This window comes from Exophiala oligosperma (assembly GCF_000835515.1).
Source record: "Exophiala oligosperma strain CBS 72588 unplaced genomic scaffold supercont1.4, whole genome shotgun sequence".
Classification (NCBI taxonomy): domain Eukaryota; kingdom Fungi; phylum Ascomycota; class Eurotiomycetes; order Chaetothyriales; family Herpotrichiellaceae; genus Exophiala; species Exophiala oligosperma.
The window spans coordinates 2,935,684-2,954,166 of record NW_015622821.1 but is presented as its reverse complement, the minus strand read 5'-3'; the positions used below and the strand labels follow the sequence as shown (position 1 = coordinate 2,954,166).

The following is an 18,483-nucleotide window of genomic DNA, read 5'->3' as shown; positions in this document are numbered from 1 at the left end:
GGGTACATGCGAAACATGTCGCAACTGCGGCGCCGCCACGGCGAACAAATAGAACCGGCAAGGGATCTTTCTAAGAGGTACAGTACACTAAACCCATTGTACGAGGGTGACAGTATTGTGTGAAAAGTTGTGGGGGCAATGGCTCGTTCGGTCAGCGAAAGCCAGGTAGCTGTCAGAGGGATGGGCAGTGGCGGCGGCCGAGAAGTGTGGTGTCTTTGTGCAGTATTTTGTAGGAAGGACTTGTGCTAAACAGGATACGGACATCGAAACAGGGGCCCTCGGAATAGTCAGAGAACAGTCAGCACGGACGGATATTCGTTTGTACTCTATTTCGCAGCGATGGGCAAACGACTTCGGAATGGTCGGGATTGGAGACCTGCTGAAATCGGAATATGTGGTAAGCAACAAGCCACCACAAATGTGGTAGCGTCATTGGTCGGCGCAACGCTTGACGTATTTGTTCCCATCACACTCCCGTCCTCGGTACGAGTACAGCAACCTGAGCAATGTACGAGTATGGTGAACAAGGAGGAGTAGAAGCCGATCGCCAGTTGGATCTTCTGATCTCTCAGGTCGCTCTCTACGTGTCGTTCAGGTGTCACTGTGTAAGGGTCTCCCACTCACCACGTTAAGGCAGAAGTGACAAGATCAATGACTCGTACTCGGCCGGATAAAACAAGAGTGACTTGCCTTTGTACGGGATGATCGTGGAGACAAAAACGGGTGGCAGTCATGTCCTCAACGGGAATGGGCTGCCAAGAAGCCGAGTGACGCGGGGACTGGGTCTGAGCCGACGAATGACGACGCCGCGCGGCTGGTCCATTCTGGGCAGGTTAAATTTGTGCTGCTTCACAGCGACAGGTTTATTAGGTAAGGAATTGCTAATCTTTTCCCTGCCTTCTTCCTTTCCCTTTTCTTCCCTTTCCATCTCGTCGTCCGCGCAATTGTTGTTATTACTCAGCCATTGTCTTCCACCACCGACTTCGCGTCTTAATTGAGCTTTCCATTCTCCCTCTCTGTCTCGCTCCTTTTTTTTTCGCTGAGCTCATTATTATCTTGCCATCCTACGACCGCCCTGTTTCCAAACTCTCCTCGGCATTCGCGACGCCTGCTGCTCTCCCAGCATTCGAACCTTTTGCCTCTTTCGCGACTCGGTCTCTCCCCGTTATGCAGCCGGCCCTCGCCCCTCGCACGGCTAATTCTCCTTCAGCCATGCCTCAGGTAAGCAAGCCCATTCCACCCTGGCCTAGCAAGCCCTTACTCAGGCTTTCTCTTGCAATCACTGGGTATTTCCAATTTGGCACCTTCGTATTCCAGAATCCTTCCCCCGATCATGACCTCCTACATCCACCTCTCATCCTCCCTCATCCCGTCGCATGACTGTCTTTCACCGTTCTGTGTCTTTTATCACCAATCGTCTCACTGGTGCGCGTATTGTGTACCTGGTCGCAATCACATTTACCCCATCACATCCGGTTCTGTTCCTCTCGATTAATGTTGCCTTCTAGATTTCTGACCTGATGGAGCTACAGGACCAAGTCAAATCCGAATCACGTATGTATAGTAATCCCTGCCCCACCCCCCCAGGCCTGATCGATACCCTGACCCTGGCTTCCCTCCGACCCTCCCTCGTCTTCTGCATCTCTTGTTTCTTCTTTTTCTTTGTCATTTCACTTGGGCCCCTGGTGGGTCTGCATTACGCTATCGCCGATCCATGGCTTATCGGAAAAATACTGTAATGCAGCTTGCATTACTCGGGCCTTGGGTTTCTTTTATTACCACCATCTGCAAACACTCGCGTACCTAACGATCAGGGTACTGCATTCCCCTCCCCCGGTCCATTTGTCGACCGTGGCCTACATATACCTCCCCGTCATCTCCTTCCCGCACCCAGCCTCGTCTACTTGTCTTTTTGATGCTTGTCTTGTTTTATCCACCTCGGCTGCTTGGAGTCATTTACCTGTCTCCTTGACTTGGTATCACAAACAAGACTTGCCTCTTAAGCACACTTGTTGTCGCCCACACCTTGCTCTATTGTCGTTACCATCATCATGACTTCAATCACTCAATTGCTTTCACCCTGGCCTGTGTCTAAGCATTCAATAGTTCTGCGCGATCAACCGCACTACCCTCCACCACACTCGTCAATGCTACCAGAATCGCTCGATGTCATGCACCAACACCAACCATCACCGCCAATGGATGCTGCCCACAATGATGCCGTGACCGGTAGTGCGGAGAGCGACCAAGGAGAGAATACTGGCGACGGTCGAAAAGGCTATGGCAAACGGGAGCTGAGCACCAGCAAGAGAGCAGCTCAGAACCGGGCTGCCCAGGTATGTATCTCATATGTGTCGACCTTTGGAACCGTCGCATTGACATCGTTTTCCAGAGAGCATTCCGCCAGCGCAAGGAAGGATACATCAAGAAGCTTGAAGAGCAGGTTCGCGACTACCAGGCTCTCAGCGACAACTTCAAAGCTGTTCAGGCCGAGAACTACCAACTGCGAGATTACATTATCAATCTTCAGTCACGCCTCCTCGAGTCACAGGGTGAGGTACCACCTCCACCAAGCAATGTCGATGGCCTTCAGCCTGGCAAGGCCGGACCTACTCATCAGGCCGGCACTCTGCCACGACTATCTGAACTGAATGCCGTTGTCGGTCAACCACAAGACCCTATCAGTCAGCTCCATCACGAGGCTCACCGCTACCCGGACCCAACCTATTCCGAGTCTCAAGCCAACAAGCGTGCCCGGACAAACTCTACTGAATTAACTTCCTCGCAGGCAGCGTTGCAAGGTCCAGCAATTCTAGCGCAGTCATCAACCGGCGCCCGGTAATACGCGTCGTGTTGCCTCTATTTCTTTTATTCAAATTTCGACAACTCCGGCGTTGGTTCGGCATGATGATATCATGAGGCACCTCTTTCGGGCTTTCATATTGTGGGGTTTCTGGTGTTGTAGTGTTGAATAACGAACGTTATGGCGTCTGGAGTGTGCTCGGGTTAATGGGCAGGGTGTGTGGTGTCCGGGATCGACCCGGACGACCCGGACGAACTGGGGTGTGTGAAGCATGAATTTAGATCCTCTACCGAGCAGAGAACATCATCCACCATAGCTGGCGACCCTGAAGGTACCACTGCATTACTGTATCTAGCAAATGTACAAGAGTGAGCAAGGCCATTGAAGCCAGCGGTTTCGCGCGGGGCACGTAATGCGTGACCAATCCTTCTCGGGTCCCTTGTCTTTTCAATGACGCCTATTCTAACCTAGGCATGGGTAGATGAGAGCATCAATCGGCATGGAACGTTCTTTACGAGCCGCTATGACGAGGGAGTAAGCGAGATAGACGATGCCCATCGAAACCACCTCGAGAAGTCGAGCGGAAACGTTTTAGGCTCCCTAACTCCGACCCGAATGCAGGGAGTATTAGTGATCCTGACTCCAACCAGCCCAATCACACTGACTGAGGCGGATCGCGAAAGGGCTGGCACGCGCGGGCCTTTGCATGTAACCTGCACTAGTGTTCTCACGATACGGCAATGAGGCCTTCATGCTGAGGCAAGTCTGCCTCTTGGTAAAACACAAACAACACGCCGACGCCCTGCCGGTCTAAGCCGGAGGGGGAGATGCAAGCGACTGTTTGCTTTGTTGGGAAGGACACACGGTCATGCATTGCACCCCGGAAGGAAGAAGGCGAACGTGAGTTACTGCTCGCATCAGCCCCTTCGACCAAAGCAAGAGGACGTGCTGTCTCACAAAGACATGGTGAAGTCGGGTGAAGGCTTCGTCGAGGGAAAAGGGAAATGGACCTTTGGGACAATTTCCGTTTTGGGTAAGCATTGCTTTCCGGACACGACGGGAGGGGGAGATTTTGGTACGGAGTAAACGTCTTGACGGCGACCGAATAATGACAAGACACAGATAGTAGTATGTACTTCCGTACCGAGTATGTACAGTACGAGTTACAGGTGGGTTTCTGTACTGTTACAGAACCCGTACTGTAGGTACGCGCAGTGAACAGGGCATTACCGGAACCTTTTGTGACAATCAAGGGAAGGGGGTCACCGAGACACGCAAAGCTACCTGAGTGGGTTTAGGGGTGAACCTCAGGTAAGGGACTCCGTACATACCTCAAGGTAAGGGTATCACAGGTCATTACAGTACAGTACAGTACGAGCTACAAAATCATGTAAACGCCACTCCGCAAGGCTGGCCAATCGTCTTCGTTCTTCTTCATGGGCCAATCGCAAAGGCTGAGATAGTATCCTGTCTCGCATTAGTCACCCATGATCGGGGAGGGCAACTTGCAAACCCCCTTTCCTTTTTCCCACTTTTCGTGGCCGGCATGCAATTGTGTCACACCTCGCGTCCTCGTTCCCAAACAAAAAAGGCCCTTTGCGCCGGGCAATCAACAGGGGGATCAGCTAGGTACCCTTAACCCGTCCGATGGTGAAGAAAGTGTACGGAAGTACTCCGTGGACGGAACAGAATACATAAAAAAAGATACCACCACCACCACCATCATCCCAGCCCACTTTCGTCCAATTGTTCGACAAGGGCTTTCCGCTTTGATCCTACTGCACCACCCGGATCGGACCATCGCCACAACTTACCACCTTGTTCCTTGTGTTTCTCACCAACCAATTGTCACCGATTGCGCCCACCAAACACTTGGCCATCCCAGAGAGGGTCAAGGGCCAGTGAAACAAAGCCTCTGCTCTTACGGAGTACCTCCTCAACGATCCTACATGAATGATCCTTGCTTCACATCATCTTTTCTTTTTGTGGCCTTTCGCCGCAAGCATGGTTTGGCAAGCAAGATTGAACTTGGGACCCTATCGCTATGTGTAAAAAAAATCGTACTCCGTATCACTTTCGTACCCGCTTGTTTGCATAAGCCAAAACTGGGGACATACCGCCATTATTTCCCTCGATGTCTCAACACTCCCGGGACACTCGTGGTTTCAAGAGCTGGTCATACGGATAATCGATTCTACTAGCAAACGGAGTACAGGGCAACTTTTATTTTCTGCCAAGGTACTCAGTTCCAGGGTGGTCGACTCCGTACAGTAACAAACATCTCACTGCGGAAGTAAGTGTCCGGGCGTGAACGGTATCTGTATTCTCGGCTCCTGAGGCATTGTGGGAAGCGAACACTCACTCCCTGTTCCGTTCTGACGCCTGAATCTCCCTGGGCAGAACATGTTTGTGTTTCTGCACCTTCGCCAACGCTCCCTTGCCGGCGGGTTTTGGTCAAATGACCCGTGCATGTACCCACGCATGATAAAACCTGGGGGTGAGGTGGGTCGCCAAAATACCGACCTTGTTCATTCTCAGTCGGGTGGACACGAGGATCCATATCACTTGATGTTTGTGTGCATCCAAGGTCCCCTCCGGGTACTCGACGGGGGTTACAGATGCTCCAGAATCTTGAAATACATTTGGGGACGTTCTTGCCTCTTGCGTCGCGGGAACGAATGCCGCCAACGCTGACAAAGAAATGCGACATGTGCATATACGCAGATACAACTCCACCAAGGTCATGGGAGGAGGGATCATTCAAGGCTTTGAGACCACCACTTGTCGAGCTCATGTCAACCGTTTTTGCCAAATCACAAGACTTGGTTATTCTCCTTGTTTGGGGAAACGTCGACTCCTCATTCGGTTGAGATATCACGGAACGAGTACCGTAGCACCACAAACTTGCTCAAAGCACTGAGGGACAAAATCGTCACCACTGCATTGAGATGACGCGGCCAAAGGGGAGCTCTTCCAGGTTGGGGTCCTTGCATTCCAAGATCGGACAGAAACATGATTGACATGGATATGCGTTTGTTGACTTCAGGGTTACCGAGTTTCTCTCCCGGTTTTCACGAATCTATGGGGGAACGATCTTTACATGGTGCAAACACGCCTGCCGTTCGCAAGTAACCAGTACGAGTACTGGTCGACCATCGACCTGCCACCAAGGTCAGCTGCAAAGCACTGTGGATTTCCAAAAGTCCAAAACTCTCTCGAGGCGTTGGCCATCTCGGTGGGAAAGTGGCCTATCCTTCTTAATTTCATACCTCTCTCTTCCCCCGCCGGGGGAAATCTTGGACTGGTCTTCAAGACAAGGACCCCACGTGAAGATGAGCCTCATCATGTGTCTCGCAGGGAATCGGAAGTAGTGATTGGTTGTGAATGCCGAGAGATGTTGCCCACCGCCGTCGAGGAATTTTACCGGAGGAGGTCACCATTATCCTTGCTCATACCCCCCTTGACATTGTGACTTGTCTCGTTCAGTGTCCCGCTACCGAGGTAGGTCGTTTCCCTCTCGATCAACGACCAAATGCTTCCTAACCAACCAATCATTCCGATCTTGGAAACACACCGCGGGAAAACGACCCGGGATGCGAGAGTGTGACAATATCAGTCTCGGGGCGTTCAACCCCAACTTCACCAACTATTCCATGAGGCTCGAAGGAACCCCTCGTGTACAGTTGGTGTCACTCCGTCATGAGAGCCAATAATGGCCAAGCCACCTACCTACCCACCTAGGGTGTGGAGAAGGTTTTTTTTTCCATCTTGTCGATTCGGGAATGATGGGTACATGTAAGGAGGAGTAGTCATGTGGTTCGTCGTGATGGTTACAAAATGTACCTACACACCACCTACCCTTGTCTACTTCTGCCCCGACTGGACCGAACGAGGCGATTGCTCGAAAGGTTTTGGGGACTTGGGGACATTATTGTCGAACGGGAATGGGGCCCGGCTCTTCACGTTGACGTTACCAACTCTTGAATCGTGCCGAAGAAAGGACAGAATGCAAGTACTACTGGTGTGTTCTCGTGTCGGGGTCGCTCATCTCGGTCAAGGTGGAAGATGTGACTTGTAAAGTTGACACCAAAAGACTTGTAAATCATACGGAGAGACGGGGGCCAGAAACGAGGGAGGACCAGGACGCCACTGTGAAGTTTTCTTTTTTGCTTGTTTTGATGGGTCGATGAGGCTTTCTTTGCTGACTGTGGTTTTCTTTTGGGTACTCGTCTTGGTCAGGCACGGTACATCCCAAGCCCCCGATCTCACTCCGTGAACATACCTCCCGACTCAGGTATACAAGGGTCTTTGGAGCGGGCAGGGAACGAGATGGAGATACTGGTGGGTACCTACATGTGGTAGTGAGTAGTATCCAGTAGGGGTGGACTCTACTGTACACCGTACCATGAGAAATAAACCAACCCAGACACAGAACTGACGATACACGCGTGTTCGCAACAGGAACAAAATTACGGAGTACAATGTATCTAACTTCTTACGAGTACAAGGCGTGCCAACTATCGGGATAGAATATGGAGTACGACAAGTTACCAAGTACTACATATCTTACCAAGGTACGTAAATGACCTCTTATTTTGTAACTAGATAGATACCTATCTCAGTCAAATAGATTATCTACCTGATACCTATTTCGTACTCTGTACCTACTACCTAAAGAACTACCCCAATATCTTACCTGACCCTGTACCGGATTGCCGTCCTCTGTGTACTGTGACTTGGCCTCTTGGTTTTATTGTACCAACAACCCCAAACCCTGCCAGAGGAGTGCATGACAATGTGAATAGCAAGTACCCTAAAGTCCTTGCCTCGATTCACGTCTCTCAAAACCAAGAGAAGAGTCTGTTCTCGTTCCCCGGACCATATGCAACCCTAGGAGACATGCCTAGAGAGAATGACTCGATCGTTGATCATCCCACCATGAACGAAAGGCTTCAATCTGCACAGTAATTTCGCGCTGTCGGGACTAAAGCAGACGCTCATGCATTTCCCGGCTGACTGCCACGTTTTCTTTCAAATGCAGCTATTGACAAACTGGCATGACTCCGCGGGACCGAGAAGGAGGAAGGGAAACCACCAACAGAGTCGACCTTTTCTGATCAGGTCCTCGGAGAAGATAAAAACAAGAAACAAGAAACAAGCCTTTGGGAAAATGCAGGGACTTTCTTACTTGGGTGGCGTGAGGTTTTTCATGGACACACACACACACACACTTGTAGGCTTGTATCAAACATGACTAAACCAAACCATCCTCGTCAAACCTGTCCTAGTTGTTGTGATTGGACTGGTTCTCAAAGAGGAAACCAAGCACCGGAAAACTGTTGCGAAAAAGGTAAGCATCATATCATCGGTTTCTGGAGATACTTGATGTCGATTAAGGTAGCATATTGCGCGCCCGAGATATCTCCAGGTCGATCGTTTGTCAATGTGGACCGTTTCGCCTTCGTACTCGCAACGGCTGTCTGTACCATAGAATCAAAAATCTCTCAAAGCGTCATCTCCACACATTATCTGCTTTGTCAAGATCGTCCTTACCAGAGAGCTCGTTGAGCGAGATAGCCGAACATCGATTCCTGTCACAGAAAGCAATTGACCACAACCCTCCCCTCCAAGACGTCTGGTGGCGTTGTTTGGCGCTCGAACATAACGTAACACATCGGAGTTGTTGGCTTAAGTAAGTTGCAGATTCTGGTGTTGCCTATTATGGCAAGAAGCAACAGGTGTAGGTAAATCGCTGCTGACATAAGTCGCGCATAGTCCTGGCCAGAACAAGCCAACAACCCACCACTACCCTGTGAGGCATGGGTGTTGAGCTTGTACGGAGCCCTCGTAGCCAGTACTCGTACAACCCAATACCACTGATTTGCACACCAAGAGGCAACCAAGACTTGTCAGGCCAGTTCGCGTGACAAGACGTGCCCGTTACCTGGGTACGTAAGCACGGCCCCCATCCCAAATATGGCATCTGCTCTCATTTCTTTGGTAAGCAGGACCTTTCAGTGCCTCATTCACCCAGTAGGACCAGAGACAGTCGCATTCGACCAATTTGACTCTCCTGACTATGAGGTTGTGGGTTCCTGATGCAACCCCCGATCCTCATATCCACCACTTAGTAGAGATGGGGGAGGGGGACATGGGTTGCCTCTCTGACTGTTATACTGTCAGTTCGGTCATTACAACTCGAGACCGACACGAAGATTGATTTCCAATCATGTACTCTGTGCTTTTCGACGTCGATCAGATAAGGCTGAAGATTCGTGCGTGGCGACAAGCCAAAACCTGCCCCTATCTCGGCCACCCCGGTCATACCCCGTATCAGGCTTGAGAATGTGGAGACTTGTGACTTGACCCGAAACATGGTGTCATCAGACAAGAGCAACCCCGAACGGACCTTTTTCTACAAAAGGCAGTACTGTCATCGGTTTTGGCGAACGTGACGACGGAAGTGCACATCTTTTTGAACGAGGGACGATCCATGGTTTTGGAGGAAAACTTGACGCTTTCGATGGGCGTTGCTGACCAGGATGTACTCCGGAGGAGACAAAGAAAGTGGCCGTGCCTTGTTCCGGATATGGAGTACAAGGAGTGTCTTCATTGGCGACCCAAGTACTCGCCCGGAGTAATCATCGTTTTTCTCTCAATCTTTCCACAATCCTGTTACGGAAGTCCCAAATGACCAATGGCAGAAGTGGAGCACAGAACCTGATTACTGATTTTCATCATCATCTCTTCCTATTGCAAGAGGGGCGGACGTGATTGCATGATCCAGAGTCATCCAGGGGTGTTGTAGTTGTCCACTCCAAGTTGAATCTCTTAATCGTACGCGTAGATGTACTGGAGAGCCTGGTGGTCATCTTGACGCAGGAACAGAACCAGGTTGCCAGGTCCTAGGAGTTTAGGACCAAGATCTTCACCCGTTTTTCCGAGGGCAGAAGGACCGGGGCAAGTCAAGCAGGACAACTAATAGAACCGGCCGAGATCGACAATTGATGAGAAGCCCACCCGTCCGAATTTCTAGAACTCGAGGTCAATAATTCACCCACGATGCCTCTATCTGGAAAGAGGCTGCTATCTGGACCACAGGATGACGATACGGTGGCTGCCGTGGTTGCCATATACCCGTAGCTCCTTCATCGATTAATGATTGTTGCTATGTCGGACTGGCCATCCGGGGTGTTCTAGGAGCAGGAGGGTCGTTGGCCTGATCGAGTTCATCGAGCACCATAAACAACCCCCATGAGTCCTAGCTTCCGTAGGAAGCAGGAGTAGCCAGTGAGCAGCGAGCCAGTCGATGAATACGAAAGTAATCTGCATACTTCGGAATGACTTGGCCAGGCCATCATCTGTCCGCCAGGAACGATTGCCTCTTGACTCGAAATGGCCCTTCCGCCGTTCATTCCAGAACAAAGGCCAGTACATCTCTACTAGGCTATGAGTCCGGCGCGATCCACCGTGATGCAGTAGTGCTTCGATTTGAATCGTAGCTCTCCGCAGGCTACTAAGCCGTGGAACTCGTTCTGGTCGGGTTGGATGGAATGGCGAAAACAAGGGCGGTGTCTCTTGTTGTCGGAATGCCAATACACTGATGCAACGCTTACAGATATCGCTGCTGCTCGATGCCTGCCAGGACTTACCAATACTCGTGGGAAGGGCCAACGGAAAACTTTGGGCGTGATGTTACTCCAAAGGTGATTCCACCAATCCCGGTGTTAGTCGGAACTTGTATGGAGTGCTCGCAAACAGAGAGCCTCTCCTCATATCGAAAACGACGGGACAGATTGGTCTTTCGCGGGAACATTGGTTTAATTTTGTCTTGTCAAAAGTTCCTTCCGATGTAGGCATCACGTGCGCCAAGAAAGTTGTTACATACGGAATACCTGTTGTTTCTTCAGATGAAACCAATCATTGCACATATGTTATCCTACCTTGTCGATGTCCCGATGGTCAAATAGCAAAAGCTAAGACTGCTATTGTTGGTACCTTATGCACGGGGAACAGAGCCTACCACCGACAGGGCTTGGACACTGCTAGAGAGACTCTTGTCCCCAAGATGTCTGACATACACTACCTTCGAATTTCTCGGCGATGAAAGCTTCGACAACCTCACCAGCGATGTATATCCCGATGCGTTGGAACCATGAGCAAGCCGTATCGGTACAATGACTTGCCTCGCCATGACAAACTGCTATGGGCTAATCCTTGACCCGATAGGCGACGATGGGATGTTTCGTCGGGTGGGCTTGTTCACGATGTATGAGCAAAACTCTCCTCTTAGGTCTCCCTCTTTCGGAGCCTGGTTGGGTCAAGGTCAAAGACGGAGTCTAATGATTGTATAGGTAGGTAAGCAGGGGGGTAAAACAGGCTTCTATGAAAACGCGAACAAGGCCGGTATCATTAACTCATTGGGTACTGGAGCATATAATTAGGTAGGGATAGACTGTATCCGTGACTTTGTCATGTATATACATGACCATACAACAAAGTGTTTCTCTGTACGAGTATCAGATAAAGCTTCGGCATTTTCACGGAGAGAGCCTTGTTGTGTACTCCGTGTACACCTTTTCGGGACCGTCGCCACCTTGTCAGCCGGTGACTCGGTGAGATTGTACAATGCGAAACGTCGGGGCGGCGAAAAAGAAGAGGGGCGGAAGAGATCTCAGGGCCGACCCCAATGCTTGCGAAGCTCTTTTTCTTTTTCTGGCAGCTTCGGTTCCATCAGCACGCCCACTTTTTGTTCGCAAGGGTTGGGAAGAGTTATTAATAATTGCACAGACGAATCGTCGTCGTCTTCGTCGTCGTCGTCGTACGTACGGAGTAGTAGTGGAGCACCTCTTTCGCTTACCCAAGGACTGAGTCAGCCCGTATTAGTGCTTAACCTTGTCGTAAATCACTGGTAATAAGTAGTTTCCGGTACCTCAGCCAGAGAGCATTTAATATGGGTACGAGTATTGTTGAGCGCGGATGTCGACGGATTTTGATGGCGACGGCGGGAAAAGGGCTCCTCCCTACCGCCCTCCTGTTTGCCCTTCGGACCGCGGCTTCTTGCTTTTGCAGTTGTCTCCGGCGATGCTGACATACCTACCTAAAGTATGGCGGCGCCACGGAGCCATCTTCTCGTCCGTGAGGCCCGATGAAAGTTCCCTAGGTCCTTAAGGGACAGGGGCGTCATTGTTGAGTCTCTACTGGTACGGAGTAGATGCAAGGGTTTTTTTGGTAAAATGGCCAGAAAAAAAGACATGGTGAGAAGAAACCACAAGCCGATCGAAGCCATTCTTGTGAACTTGTACTGTAGATCTGAGTCGGTAAAGGTTACCTACTTGTAGGCAAGTACCCGGAACTGCATAAGCCGTAGCTATGTGTTACACGAAACTCTCAACCACTTCATCCCCTTCGTCCCCTCCTTCACTTCAGGCCACCTTGTGCGACCATTTTCTCTTTGCGCTGAGCCTGTAAATGACGGACCAACAGCATGGTGTGCCGAAGGATTTGATCGCCCACCACGAGGACTTCTTGATGAGGAGAGAGACTGAGTTCTGTTTTGCGAAAGGCAAACAAGCATCGTCTGTTTTAATGAAGCGGCGGCAGCAGCAGCTAATGCAGACATTCCAAATACCACACCCGGCTCTACCTCGTCGTTTTTTAAAATCCCCAGCAGCTCATGGATTAGGCCAGAGAGAATCGATAGTACACGGATCGGGACCCTACCAACATGCGGGTGGTAGAACTGTGTACCCAATGTACCGCATGGCCAATTTTGACCTGCCCGCTCTTGCGTCGCTGAAGCTTAGCACAGTTCATGTATTGCATGCATTCAGGTCAAGGCAACGGGGCCGACAGATTTTGAAGGAGAGCTTCACGGAGAAAAAAAGCCCGGAGCTCGAGGAATGGTGTGTGTGTGTCTGTCTCCATGGTTGCCGCCGTCTTTCGGACAGGTGAAGTCTCGCCAAAATTTGTCGAACCTTCCAAGTTGTTGTAGAGATTAACCAAAGCTGTAAGCTGGTGACACAAAATTTCCCAGATCATGCTCCTAAGAAGAGTCAGTCATGCGTTAACACATTGTTAGTTGGCAACTGGAAAATACCTTGATGTACTCGCTTCCTTTCTCTGCGTATTCTGACCGTGTGACAGTGGCCGCTTCTCTCTCTGCTTTATCCCCAGTACTCCACCAACCCGCTGCCCCTTTCCAGGCATCAAGAATAGGATCCTTGGCTTTTCGCACGCCTATCGTCAAGGTATCGGGCAAGCTAGCAATGAGCTCGCGCTTCAGTCGATCCTCGAACGAGGTGAACATGGTGTTCCCACCCGTCAAGAAAACGTCTCTCAGAAGTGCCTGTTGCTGTGTTGGATCGGAAAAGCGCCCCGTCACAATGCCTTCGATAATCTCCACCAGACCTGCCTGATCAACTCCGGCAATGCCTGGCTGAAAGACCACCTCAGGAACTCGAATTCTTTCTACATTGAGATGGATCTGATTGGCTTCTCGTTGACTCTCGGGGTCTGCAGGCCTCGCTCCACGAAGGAAAGCGTGCAGGACGCTCTTGGTCCAGTCATTCTGGGCCTCCAGAGTATCCTTCTCCTGGAAGTCGGGGTCGAATTGCAAAAGTTCGCTTTCCACCGCTTTCAAGGCTGCCAGGGGATCTTCCTCGGGCTCTTCGTCGTCACTGGCGGGTTCAGTAGCCACTGTACGGTAAACACCCCAGTCCTCGTCGTTGGCCCCAAAGTCATCGTCGTATTCTCCGCCGCCTCGACGTTTCCGCTTGGGTCCATCCGCAGCAAGATTTGCCAGAGTCTTCATGCGCATCTGGGAAGCAATACCTTTTCGATTACCCGAATCTGCTTTGAGCCGTGCCTGCTCTTTGATCCTAGCCAAGAGGGACTCGCGCTGTTCGCGACGGCCTGCGAGCCATTGATCGAATTTATTTTCACGCATCTCAATATCTTGCCTCTCCTCTTCCGCGATCCTAGCCCGTTCTCGTTCTTTTTCCGCTTTGGCTCTGATCCTTGCCTCGACACCGGACTTCATTAGCCTTTGATGTCTCTTTTCTTTGATACCATCTTCATCTAATTGATCATCCGGCACATCCAGAAGAGGAAATTTGTTCAGTTGTTCTTCGAGTGTTTCCTCTTCTTCCGCCCCGCCCAAGTCTTTATTTCTCGATTTCTTGATGGATTTATCAAGATCTCTGATGATTCTTTCCAAGGCTGCTTCATCTTTGAGTTCTTCGTCATCTAGAATTCTTCTTTGTTCCTTCTTGGTAGGTGCATTGACGAAAGACTCGTGCAATTGCTGGTAGTACTCCAATTGTTGCTCCTTCCTGATGAGCTTTTCGAGCCTCATCTTAGCAGCTTGTTCCTGTAGTCGTCGGCCAGACTCTTTCTTCCGCTCGGCGATTCTCGCCAATTCTTCGGCCGATTTCTCCACCACAACCTGCTCGGTGAAAGGATACTGTATAATAATGTCTCGCTCTTCTTCCAGTCCACTCCAGTCGAGGTATGTGGAGAGCTCGGAAGAGTAATCATTTGACAGATAGCAATATTGTTTGATGTAGGATTCCATCTGCTCAGTAGTCATTTTTCCGGTGAAGTTGGGATACTTCAGACGGATCAGCTTGAAAAGGAACTCCTGCGCCTGTGACCCTCCCCAATTCAACCGTGCGCAGGACTGCATCTGTGGGTTTCGATCGAGGACAGGGATGATATGGGTTGACGTGTGTGACGAGGACACGACCAGTCCCGAGGTCCCTTTGTTTTGGCGGAAAGAAAACAAACTGTCGATGCCGTATGTCACGCTCGGAACGCCATAGCACTCAAATAGCATCTCATTCATCATCCTTCTGCTGTGGCCCAGGTTGCCAACCGGTTCTGTCAAGACCAGGGGCCTATCCACACTTCCTTCATTGTTCACGCCCAACTTCAGAAAGATGTAATCATATATGTTCTCCATTATGTCCCAGTTGGTTGGGATACTGGTGTTCTGCTCGAAGGCGGTTCTGATCTGTCCTCTAGTCGTCGCGTCGGCGTAGGCATCATGGCCAACAAACATGCAATATTTGTTGAACTTCCTGTCTTTGTACTTCGCAACGAGAGGTGGGATGAGAAATCGAGGGTTTTTGTCAAAAGAGAAACCGGCCTTGATGGTGCTTGCCCCTACGGTTGCTTAGTATCTGCCACACTTCAGAAAGAGGTGAGACAGCCTTACCATTGTCGATCACTATCGCGTTCTCGGATGGATTTGCGGCGCTTTGGCGGTAGCCATCTGGCTGGGGAGGTTGCCAGCCTCTGAAAGGAAAGTCGGGGGCAGCGTAAATTCTTGGTTGCGAATCTGACTGGCCATTCTCAGGAGGCGTGGGCAGGCGACGTTCAGTCGTGATTCGGGATATAGATGTTATTGTCATGATGCCAGCTGCATTCTAGAGATGCGCCCGTGCGCTTCTCTACCTCTCGAAGTCTTGATTGACACTGTTGGTAGACACGAGTGGTACGAGTGATCGATTGATGGGATTCTGTTGGTACCAAGTGAGGTTATGTCGCATTTGTGTCAAACTGCACAGGTTTATTTTATTTCGCAGGACTGGATCATTCACGGCTGCGGAGAAAGTACGGATAATCTGTACTTAGCGCAGCCTCGTCGAATACTGAGAAGCATCGCTCGGGCCTGCTACATGGCACTTATAAGTCACATTGTTGACTCGAGAAGGCTTATTATTGTAACATTTTTCGAGGATGTCCTGCAGTTGGATTGTATCTAGATCCCACCGTCGCATACCGATCCTACATGAGTGCTCCTTGGACCAGCTAATCCACTCGACTCACGAAGCTAGCGGTAAGCAGTATTTGCAGAGTACAACGCATTAACCTAAGATTCCATCACTCAAGACTCCAAGAACCGAAATATACACTAGAGCAACTGCTCCAAGAGAATTAGTCCTTAGGAGTGAGAATGGAGTAGAAGCATCCTTCCGCCTTTGTGTCGATGCAGCGCTGGTAGAGCTAGCACTGCTTCTGGCCGCGGTGGACGTAGGTGGGACATTTGTGGCTGTATACACTCCGGTCGGTAGAGTAGTCGTCGTTTTCCCTTTTGTAGTCTTAGAATCAATATGATCCGACATAGATGCCTTCGACGCTATGGGCCTGGAGGAAGAACTAGAAGAGGGCACAGCTGTGATGATGCTGATGGGCGCAGTTCCGGGAACTCCAGCAACACTGGTCACATCCGGAGGTGGCGATTGCCAGTCTGATTCTTGATCGTAGAGAACGCCATTGATGAGCACACCTGCCTTGTTGGCCAGCATATTTTTCTGATCAGTGTTGCAGGTTTCATTGACAGCGCGCCTGAAGCATGTCGGAGCAGCCATAGGTGGTGGTGAATTCTGGAAAGTCGCATTACTGTCCCCCGTCGACTGATATGTGGACAGATCAGCTGGGTTACCCATACTGATATCATCGCCGTTAATAATTCTTGAAAAGACAGTAAATGCCGTTTCGGGTTGATACGCTGGCACCAAGTGTCCAGCATCATAGATGCGGCTGAAGCTCAGGTTCCCATACTGTCGGACTACACCGCCGACATAAGAGCCATTTGTCACAATAGGGGCATAGCCAGCTGCGAACCAGGGCAGGTACGATGATCCAGCAGCGCCGGCAATGGCAAAAGAGGCAGCCTCACCACCTAACCAGTTGCAAATGTAGTCTCTGTCACCATATATCAAAGCAATTCTGACCCCAGAGTCAAGAAGGTTCACCAGATCCTGCACGATGCCATTGCGCGCATAATCTCCTGTTGAAGCGAATGCCGAGAATACGGCCAGCGAGTCTTGAGTATAGTTGACGGGGACATTGATAGCCTGTTGCAAGGAGAGCTGATTGAGATACTCAAGGTAGAACGAGTCTGGAAATGGGTCCAACCTATCCTGTGAGATATCGTAAATCGATCTGTTTGAGACGGTATATGCGCCCACGACATAGGTCTCGCAGTACAATTGTGCTTCTGAACACGCGTCGTTCACCGAAGCAACATTCCCTTGGTTGGAAGGATCAAGCGCCGCTTGCTGAGCCCTGCATGTTAAAGTCCGCTGCTGGCATCCGTCGGCACCGTTGTAAGCACTCAGAGCGTTGAGTTCTTCTAGTTGGCTTATGGCTTCAATGCCGTATGTATTCTCATAAGCATACTTGGGGTGAAACGGTGTCTGGACGAGTAAGTCGATCCAACCATTGATAATGCCCAAAGAAACAAGGCTGATGTCAATCGTGCTATTTGCGAAGTTGGCGTCCGTCAACCTACGAGCGTTCTGCGCTTGAAGAAAATCTCCGAAAGCAGGTCCATATCTGCCACCAAATGACTCGGTAAATAGATGGATTTCTGCGCTGGATTTATTCTTATCCGAACCCATAGCTGTATTGTACTCCGGGAATGAGGGCAGGAATGTCTGAAGGAAATGCCATAGTGACTGAGCGGCAATCTGTGAAGTGTTTGCTGTGGAAGACGGATCGCCCGAGGCAAATGTGCCATTGAGGAATGTATATTCTGGTTGCGTCAGGGGCACTGGCGCGGGATGGTCGACAAACACCTCATCCAGCAGGTTCAGGGATAGGTTCGTTAACGTATCATAAGAGAAGCCAACTTGTACAGGTTGATCGATGAAGAGAATGTTACTGCCTCGATCCCAGCCCCAATCACGGGCGATGGTACCCAACTTTTCCTCCGCAATCTCAACAACTTGACAAGGGCCCACTTCCTGGAAAAGACCAACCATACTGCTCGAGCCTGGGCCGCCATTGATGTAGATAGTCAATGGTGCTGCTTCTGGTACCTGTCTTGCTTCGATGAACCAGAAAAAGGTATTAATGCTGTAATTTCCCTGGCTGGGGTCCAGTACGTTTGGCGGCAGACTGATGTACCCAGTAAACTGTCTTTGGGTGGCAAAGACGGTCGTGCATGTGCCAACAGATGGACTTTTGAATCTAATAGTGATGTCCGGATTGATTGGAGAAGGAATGCTAGCCTGAGATTCATTTATAGGTGGAGGATATTGCGAGAACGACGCCGAGAAGAGAAAATATAGGCCAACAAAGATGTAGTTGTGCCATTGTCTTTGTAAGGCCATGCGCTTCAGTCGACCTTAAGCACAGCCTCCGAAGTAGATCTTGCTAGAATGGTGTCACATCGAACGGATTCTGATGCTTCGCTGACTCTTTTTTCCGGCCAGGGACCATGCTATTTGTTTGGCCTTCGCGAGAATTGATCCAGGTATGATCACTCGATTGTTGAGGGTGGTGTGGGGGTCTGAGGAAGCGTGAGGAACACAACTAGGCCGTGAGTGCAAGTATTCAGAGTTGAAATGGCAGTTTCTCCACTGAAAGCAGAGGCATCAGGTAGGACATGAGAGTTCCTTGTGAGCCTAGACCGGGGAAAGGAGAGCCATAACCACGCAGAATGCGAGGTGTTTGAGGGTAGAGAATATCTCAACGAGTGTAGGCATGAACAGGAAAAGAAGCATGCATGCAGATTTCAGTAGGAGCGTTCTCAACTCCGCATTCGCAAAACAACGCCAGCGACTGGGGCGTCGACGCTGGTGACGCAGCCAGCCAGGCCTCGTTTCCTTAGCCCCAAAACTACGGTCCCCAGGGCACGGATTTTCAGGCACGTTTACGGAGTCGAAGTA

At 50.4% G+C, this 18,483-nt stretch overlaps 3 protein-coding genes across 6 annotated transcripts; 1 reads left to right on the top strand and 2 right to left on the bottom strand.

Annotated features, from left to right (window-relative positions):
* The first annotated feature begins 930 nt into the window (after positions 1-930).
* On the top strand, positions 931-3,206 carry PV06_05138. 4 transcript variants are annotated; one of them, XM_016406112.1, is made up of 4 exons: positions 931-1,221; positions 1,533-1,554; positions 2,107-2,336; positions 2,393-3,206. In XM_016406112.1, the coding sequence occupies exons 1-4, from the start codon at positions 1,168-1,170 to the stop codon at positions 2,840-2,842; spliced, it is 756 nt and encodes a 251-aa protein (XP_016264318.1). In that variant the 5' UTR covers positions 931-1,167; the 3' UTR covers positions 2,843-3,206. The 4 variants fall into 4 exon arrangements, with proteins under 4 accessions (XP_016264318.1, XP_016264317.1, XP_016264320.1 ...); XM_016406111.1 differs by having other exon boundaries at positions 1,509-1,554; XM_016406114.1 differs by having other exon boundaries at positions 1,533-2,336.
* An 8,890-nt stretch (positions 3,207-12,096) lies between these two features.
* PV06_05137 (uncharacterized protein) lies at positions 12,097-15,399 on the bottom strand. Its single transcript, XM_016406110.1, has 3 exons — positions 15,021-15,399; positions 12,903-14,968; positions 12,097-12,848 (listed from the first exon to the last, which is right to left on the bottom strand). Exons 1-3 carry the CDS (start codon positions 15,214-15,216, stop codon positions 12,801-12,803), a joined length of 2,310 nt encoding a protein of 769 aa, XP_016264316.1. The 5' UTR covers positions 15,217-15,399; the 3' UTR covers positions 12,097-12,800.
* A 96-nt stretch (positions 15,400-15,495) lies between these two features.
* Positions 15,496-18,291, bottom strand: PV06_05136 (uncharacterized protein). The gene has a single exon (XM_016406109.1). It carries the CDS (start codon positions 17,923-17,925, stop codon positions 15,673-15,675), a length of 2,253 nt encoding a protein of 750 aa, XP_016264315.1. The 5' UTR covers positions 17,926-18,291; the 3' UTR covers positions 15,496-15,672.
* Between the last annotated feature and the right edge of the window lie 192 nt (positions 18,292-18,483).

Bases quoted from the DNA above. Each gene is read 5' to 3' on its own strand.
- PV06_05138 (XM_016406111.1), top strand. From the start codon at position 1,168: ATGCAGCCGGCCCTCGCCCCTCGCACGGCTAATTCTCCTTCAGCCATG. The intron at 1,555-2,106 runs GTATGTATAGTA...AGCATTCAATAG, and splicing joins CCAAGTCAAATCCGAATCAC to TTCTGCGCGATCAACCGCAC. The intron at 2,337-2,392 runs GTATGTATCTCA...ATCGTTTTCCAG, and splicing joins CTCAGAACCGGGCTGCCCAG to AGAGCATTCCGCCAGCGCAA.
- PV06_05137 (XM_016406110.1), bottom strand. From the start codon at position 15,216: ATGACAATAACATCTATATCCCGAATCACGACTGAACGTCGCCTGCCC. The intron at 14,969-15,020 runs GTAAGGCTGTCT...AAGCAACCGTAG, and splicing joins CGCGATAGTGATCGACAATG to GGGCAAGCACCATCAAGGCC. The intron at 12,849-12,902 runs GTATTTTCCAGT...GACTCTTCTTAG, and splicing joins AAGGAAGCGAGTACATCAAG to GAGCATGATCTGGGAAATTT.
- PV06_05136 (XM_016406109.1), bottom strand. From the start codon at position 17,925: ATGGCCTTACAAAGACAATGGCACAACTACATCTTTGTTGGCCTATAT.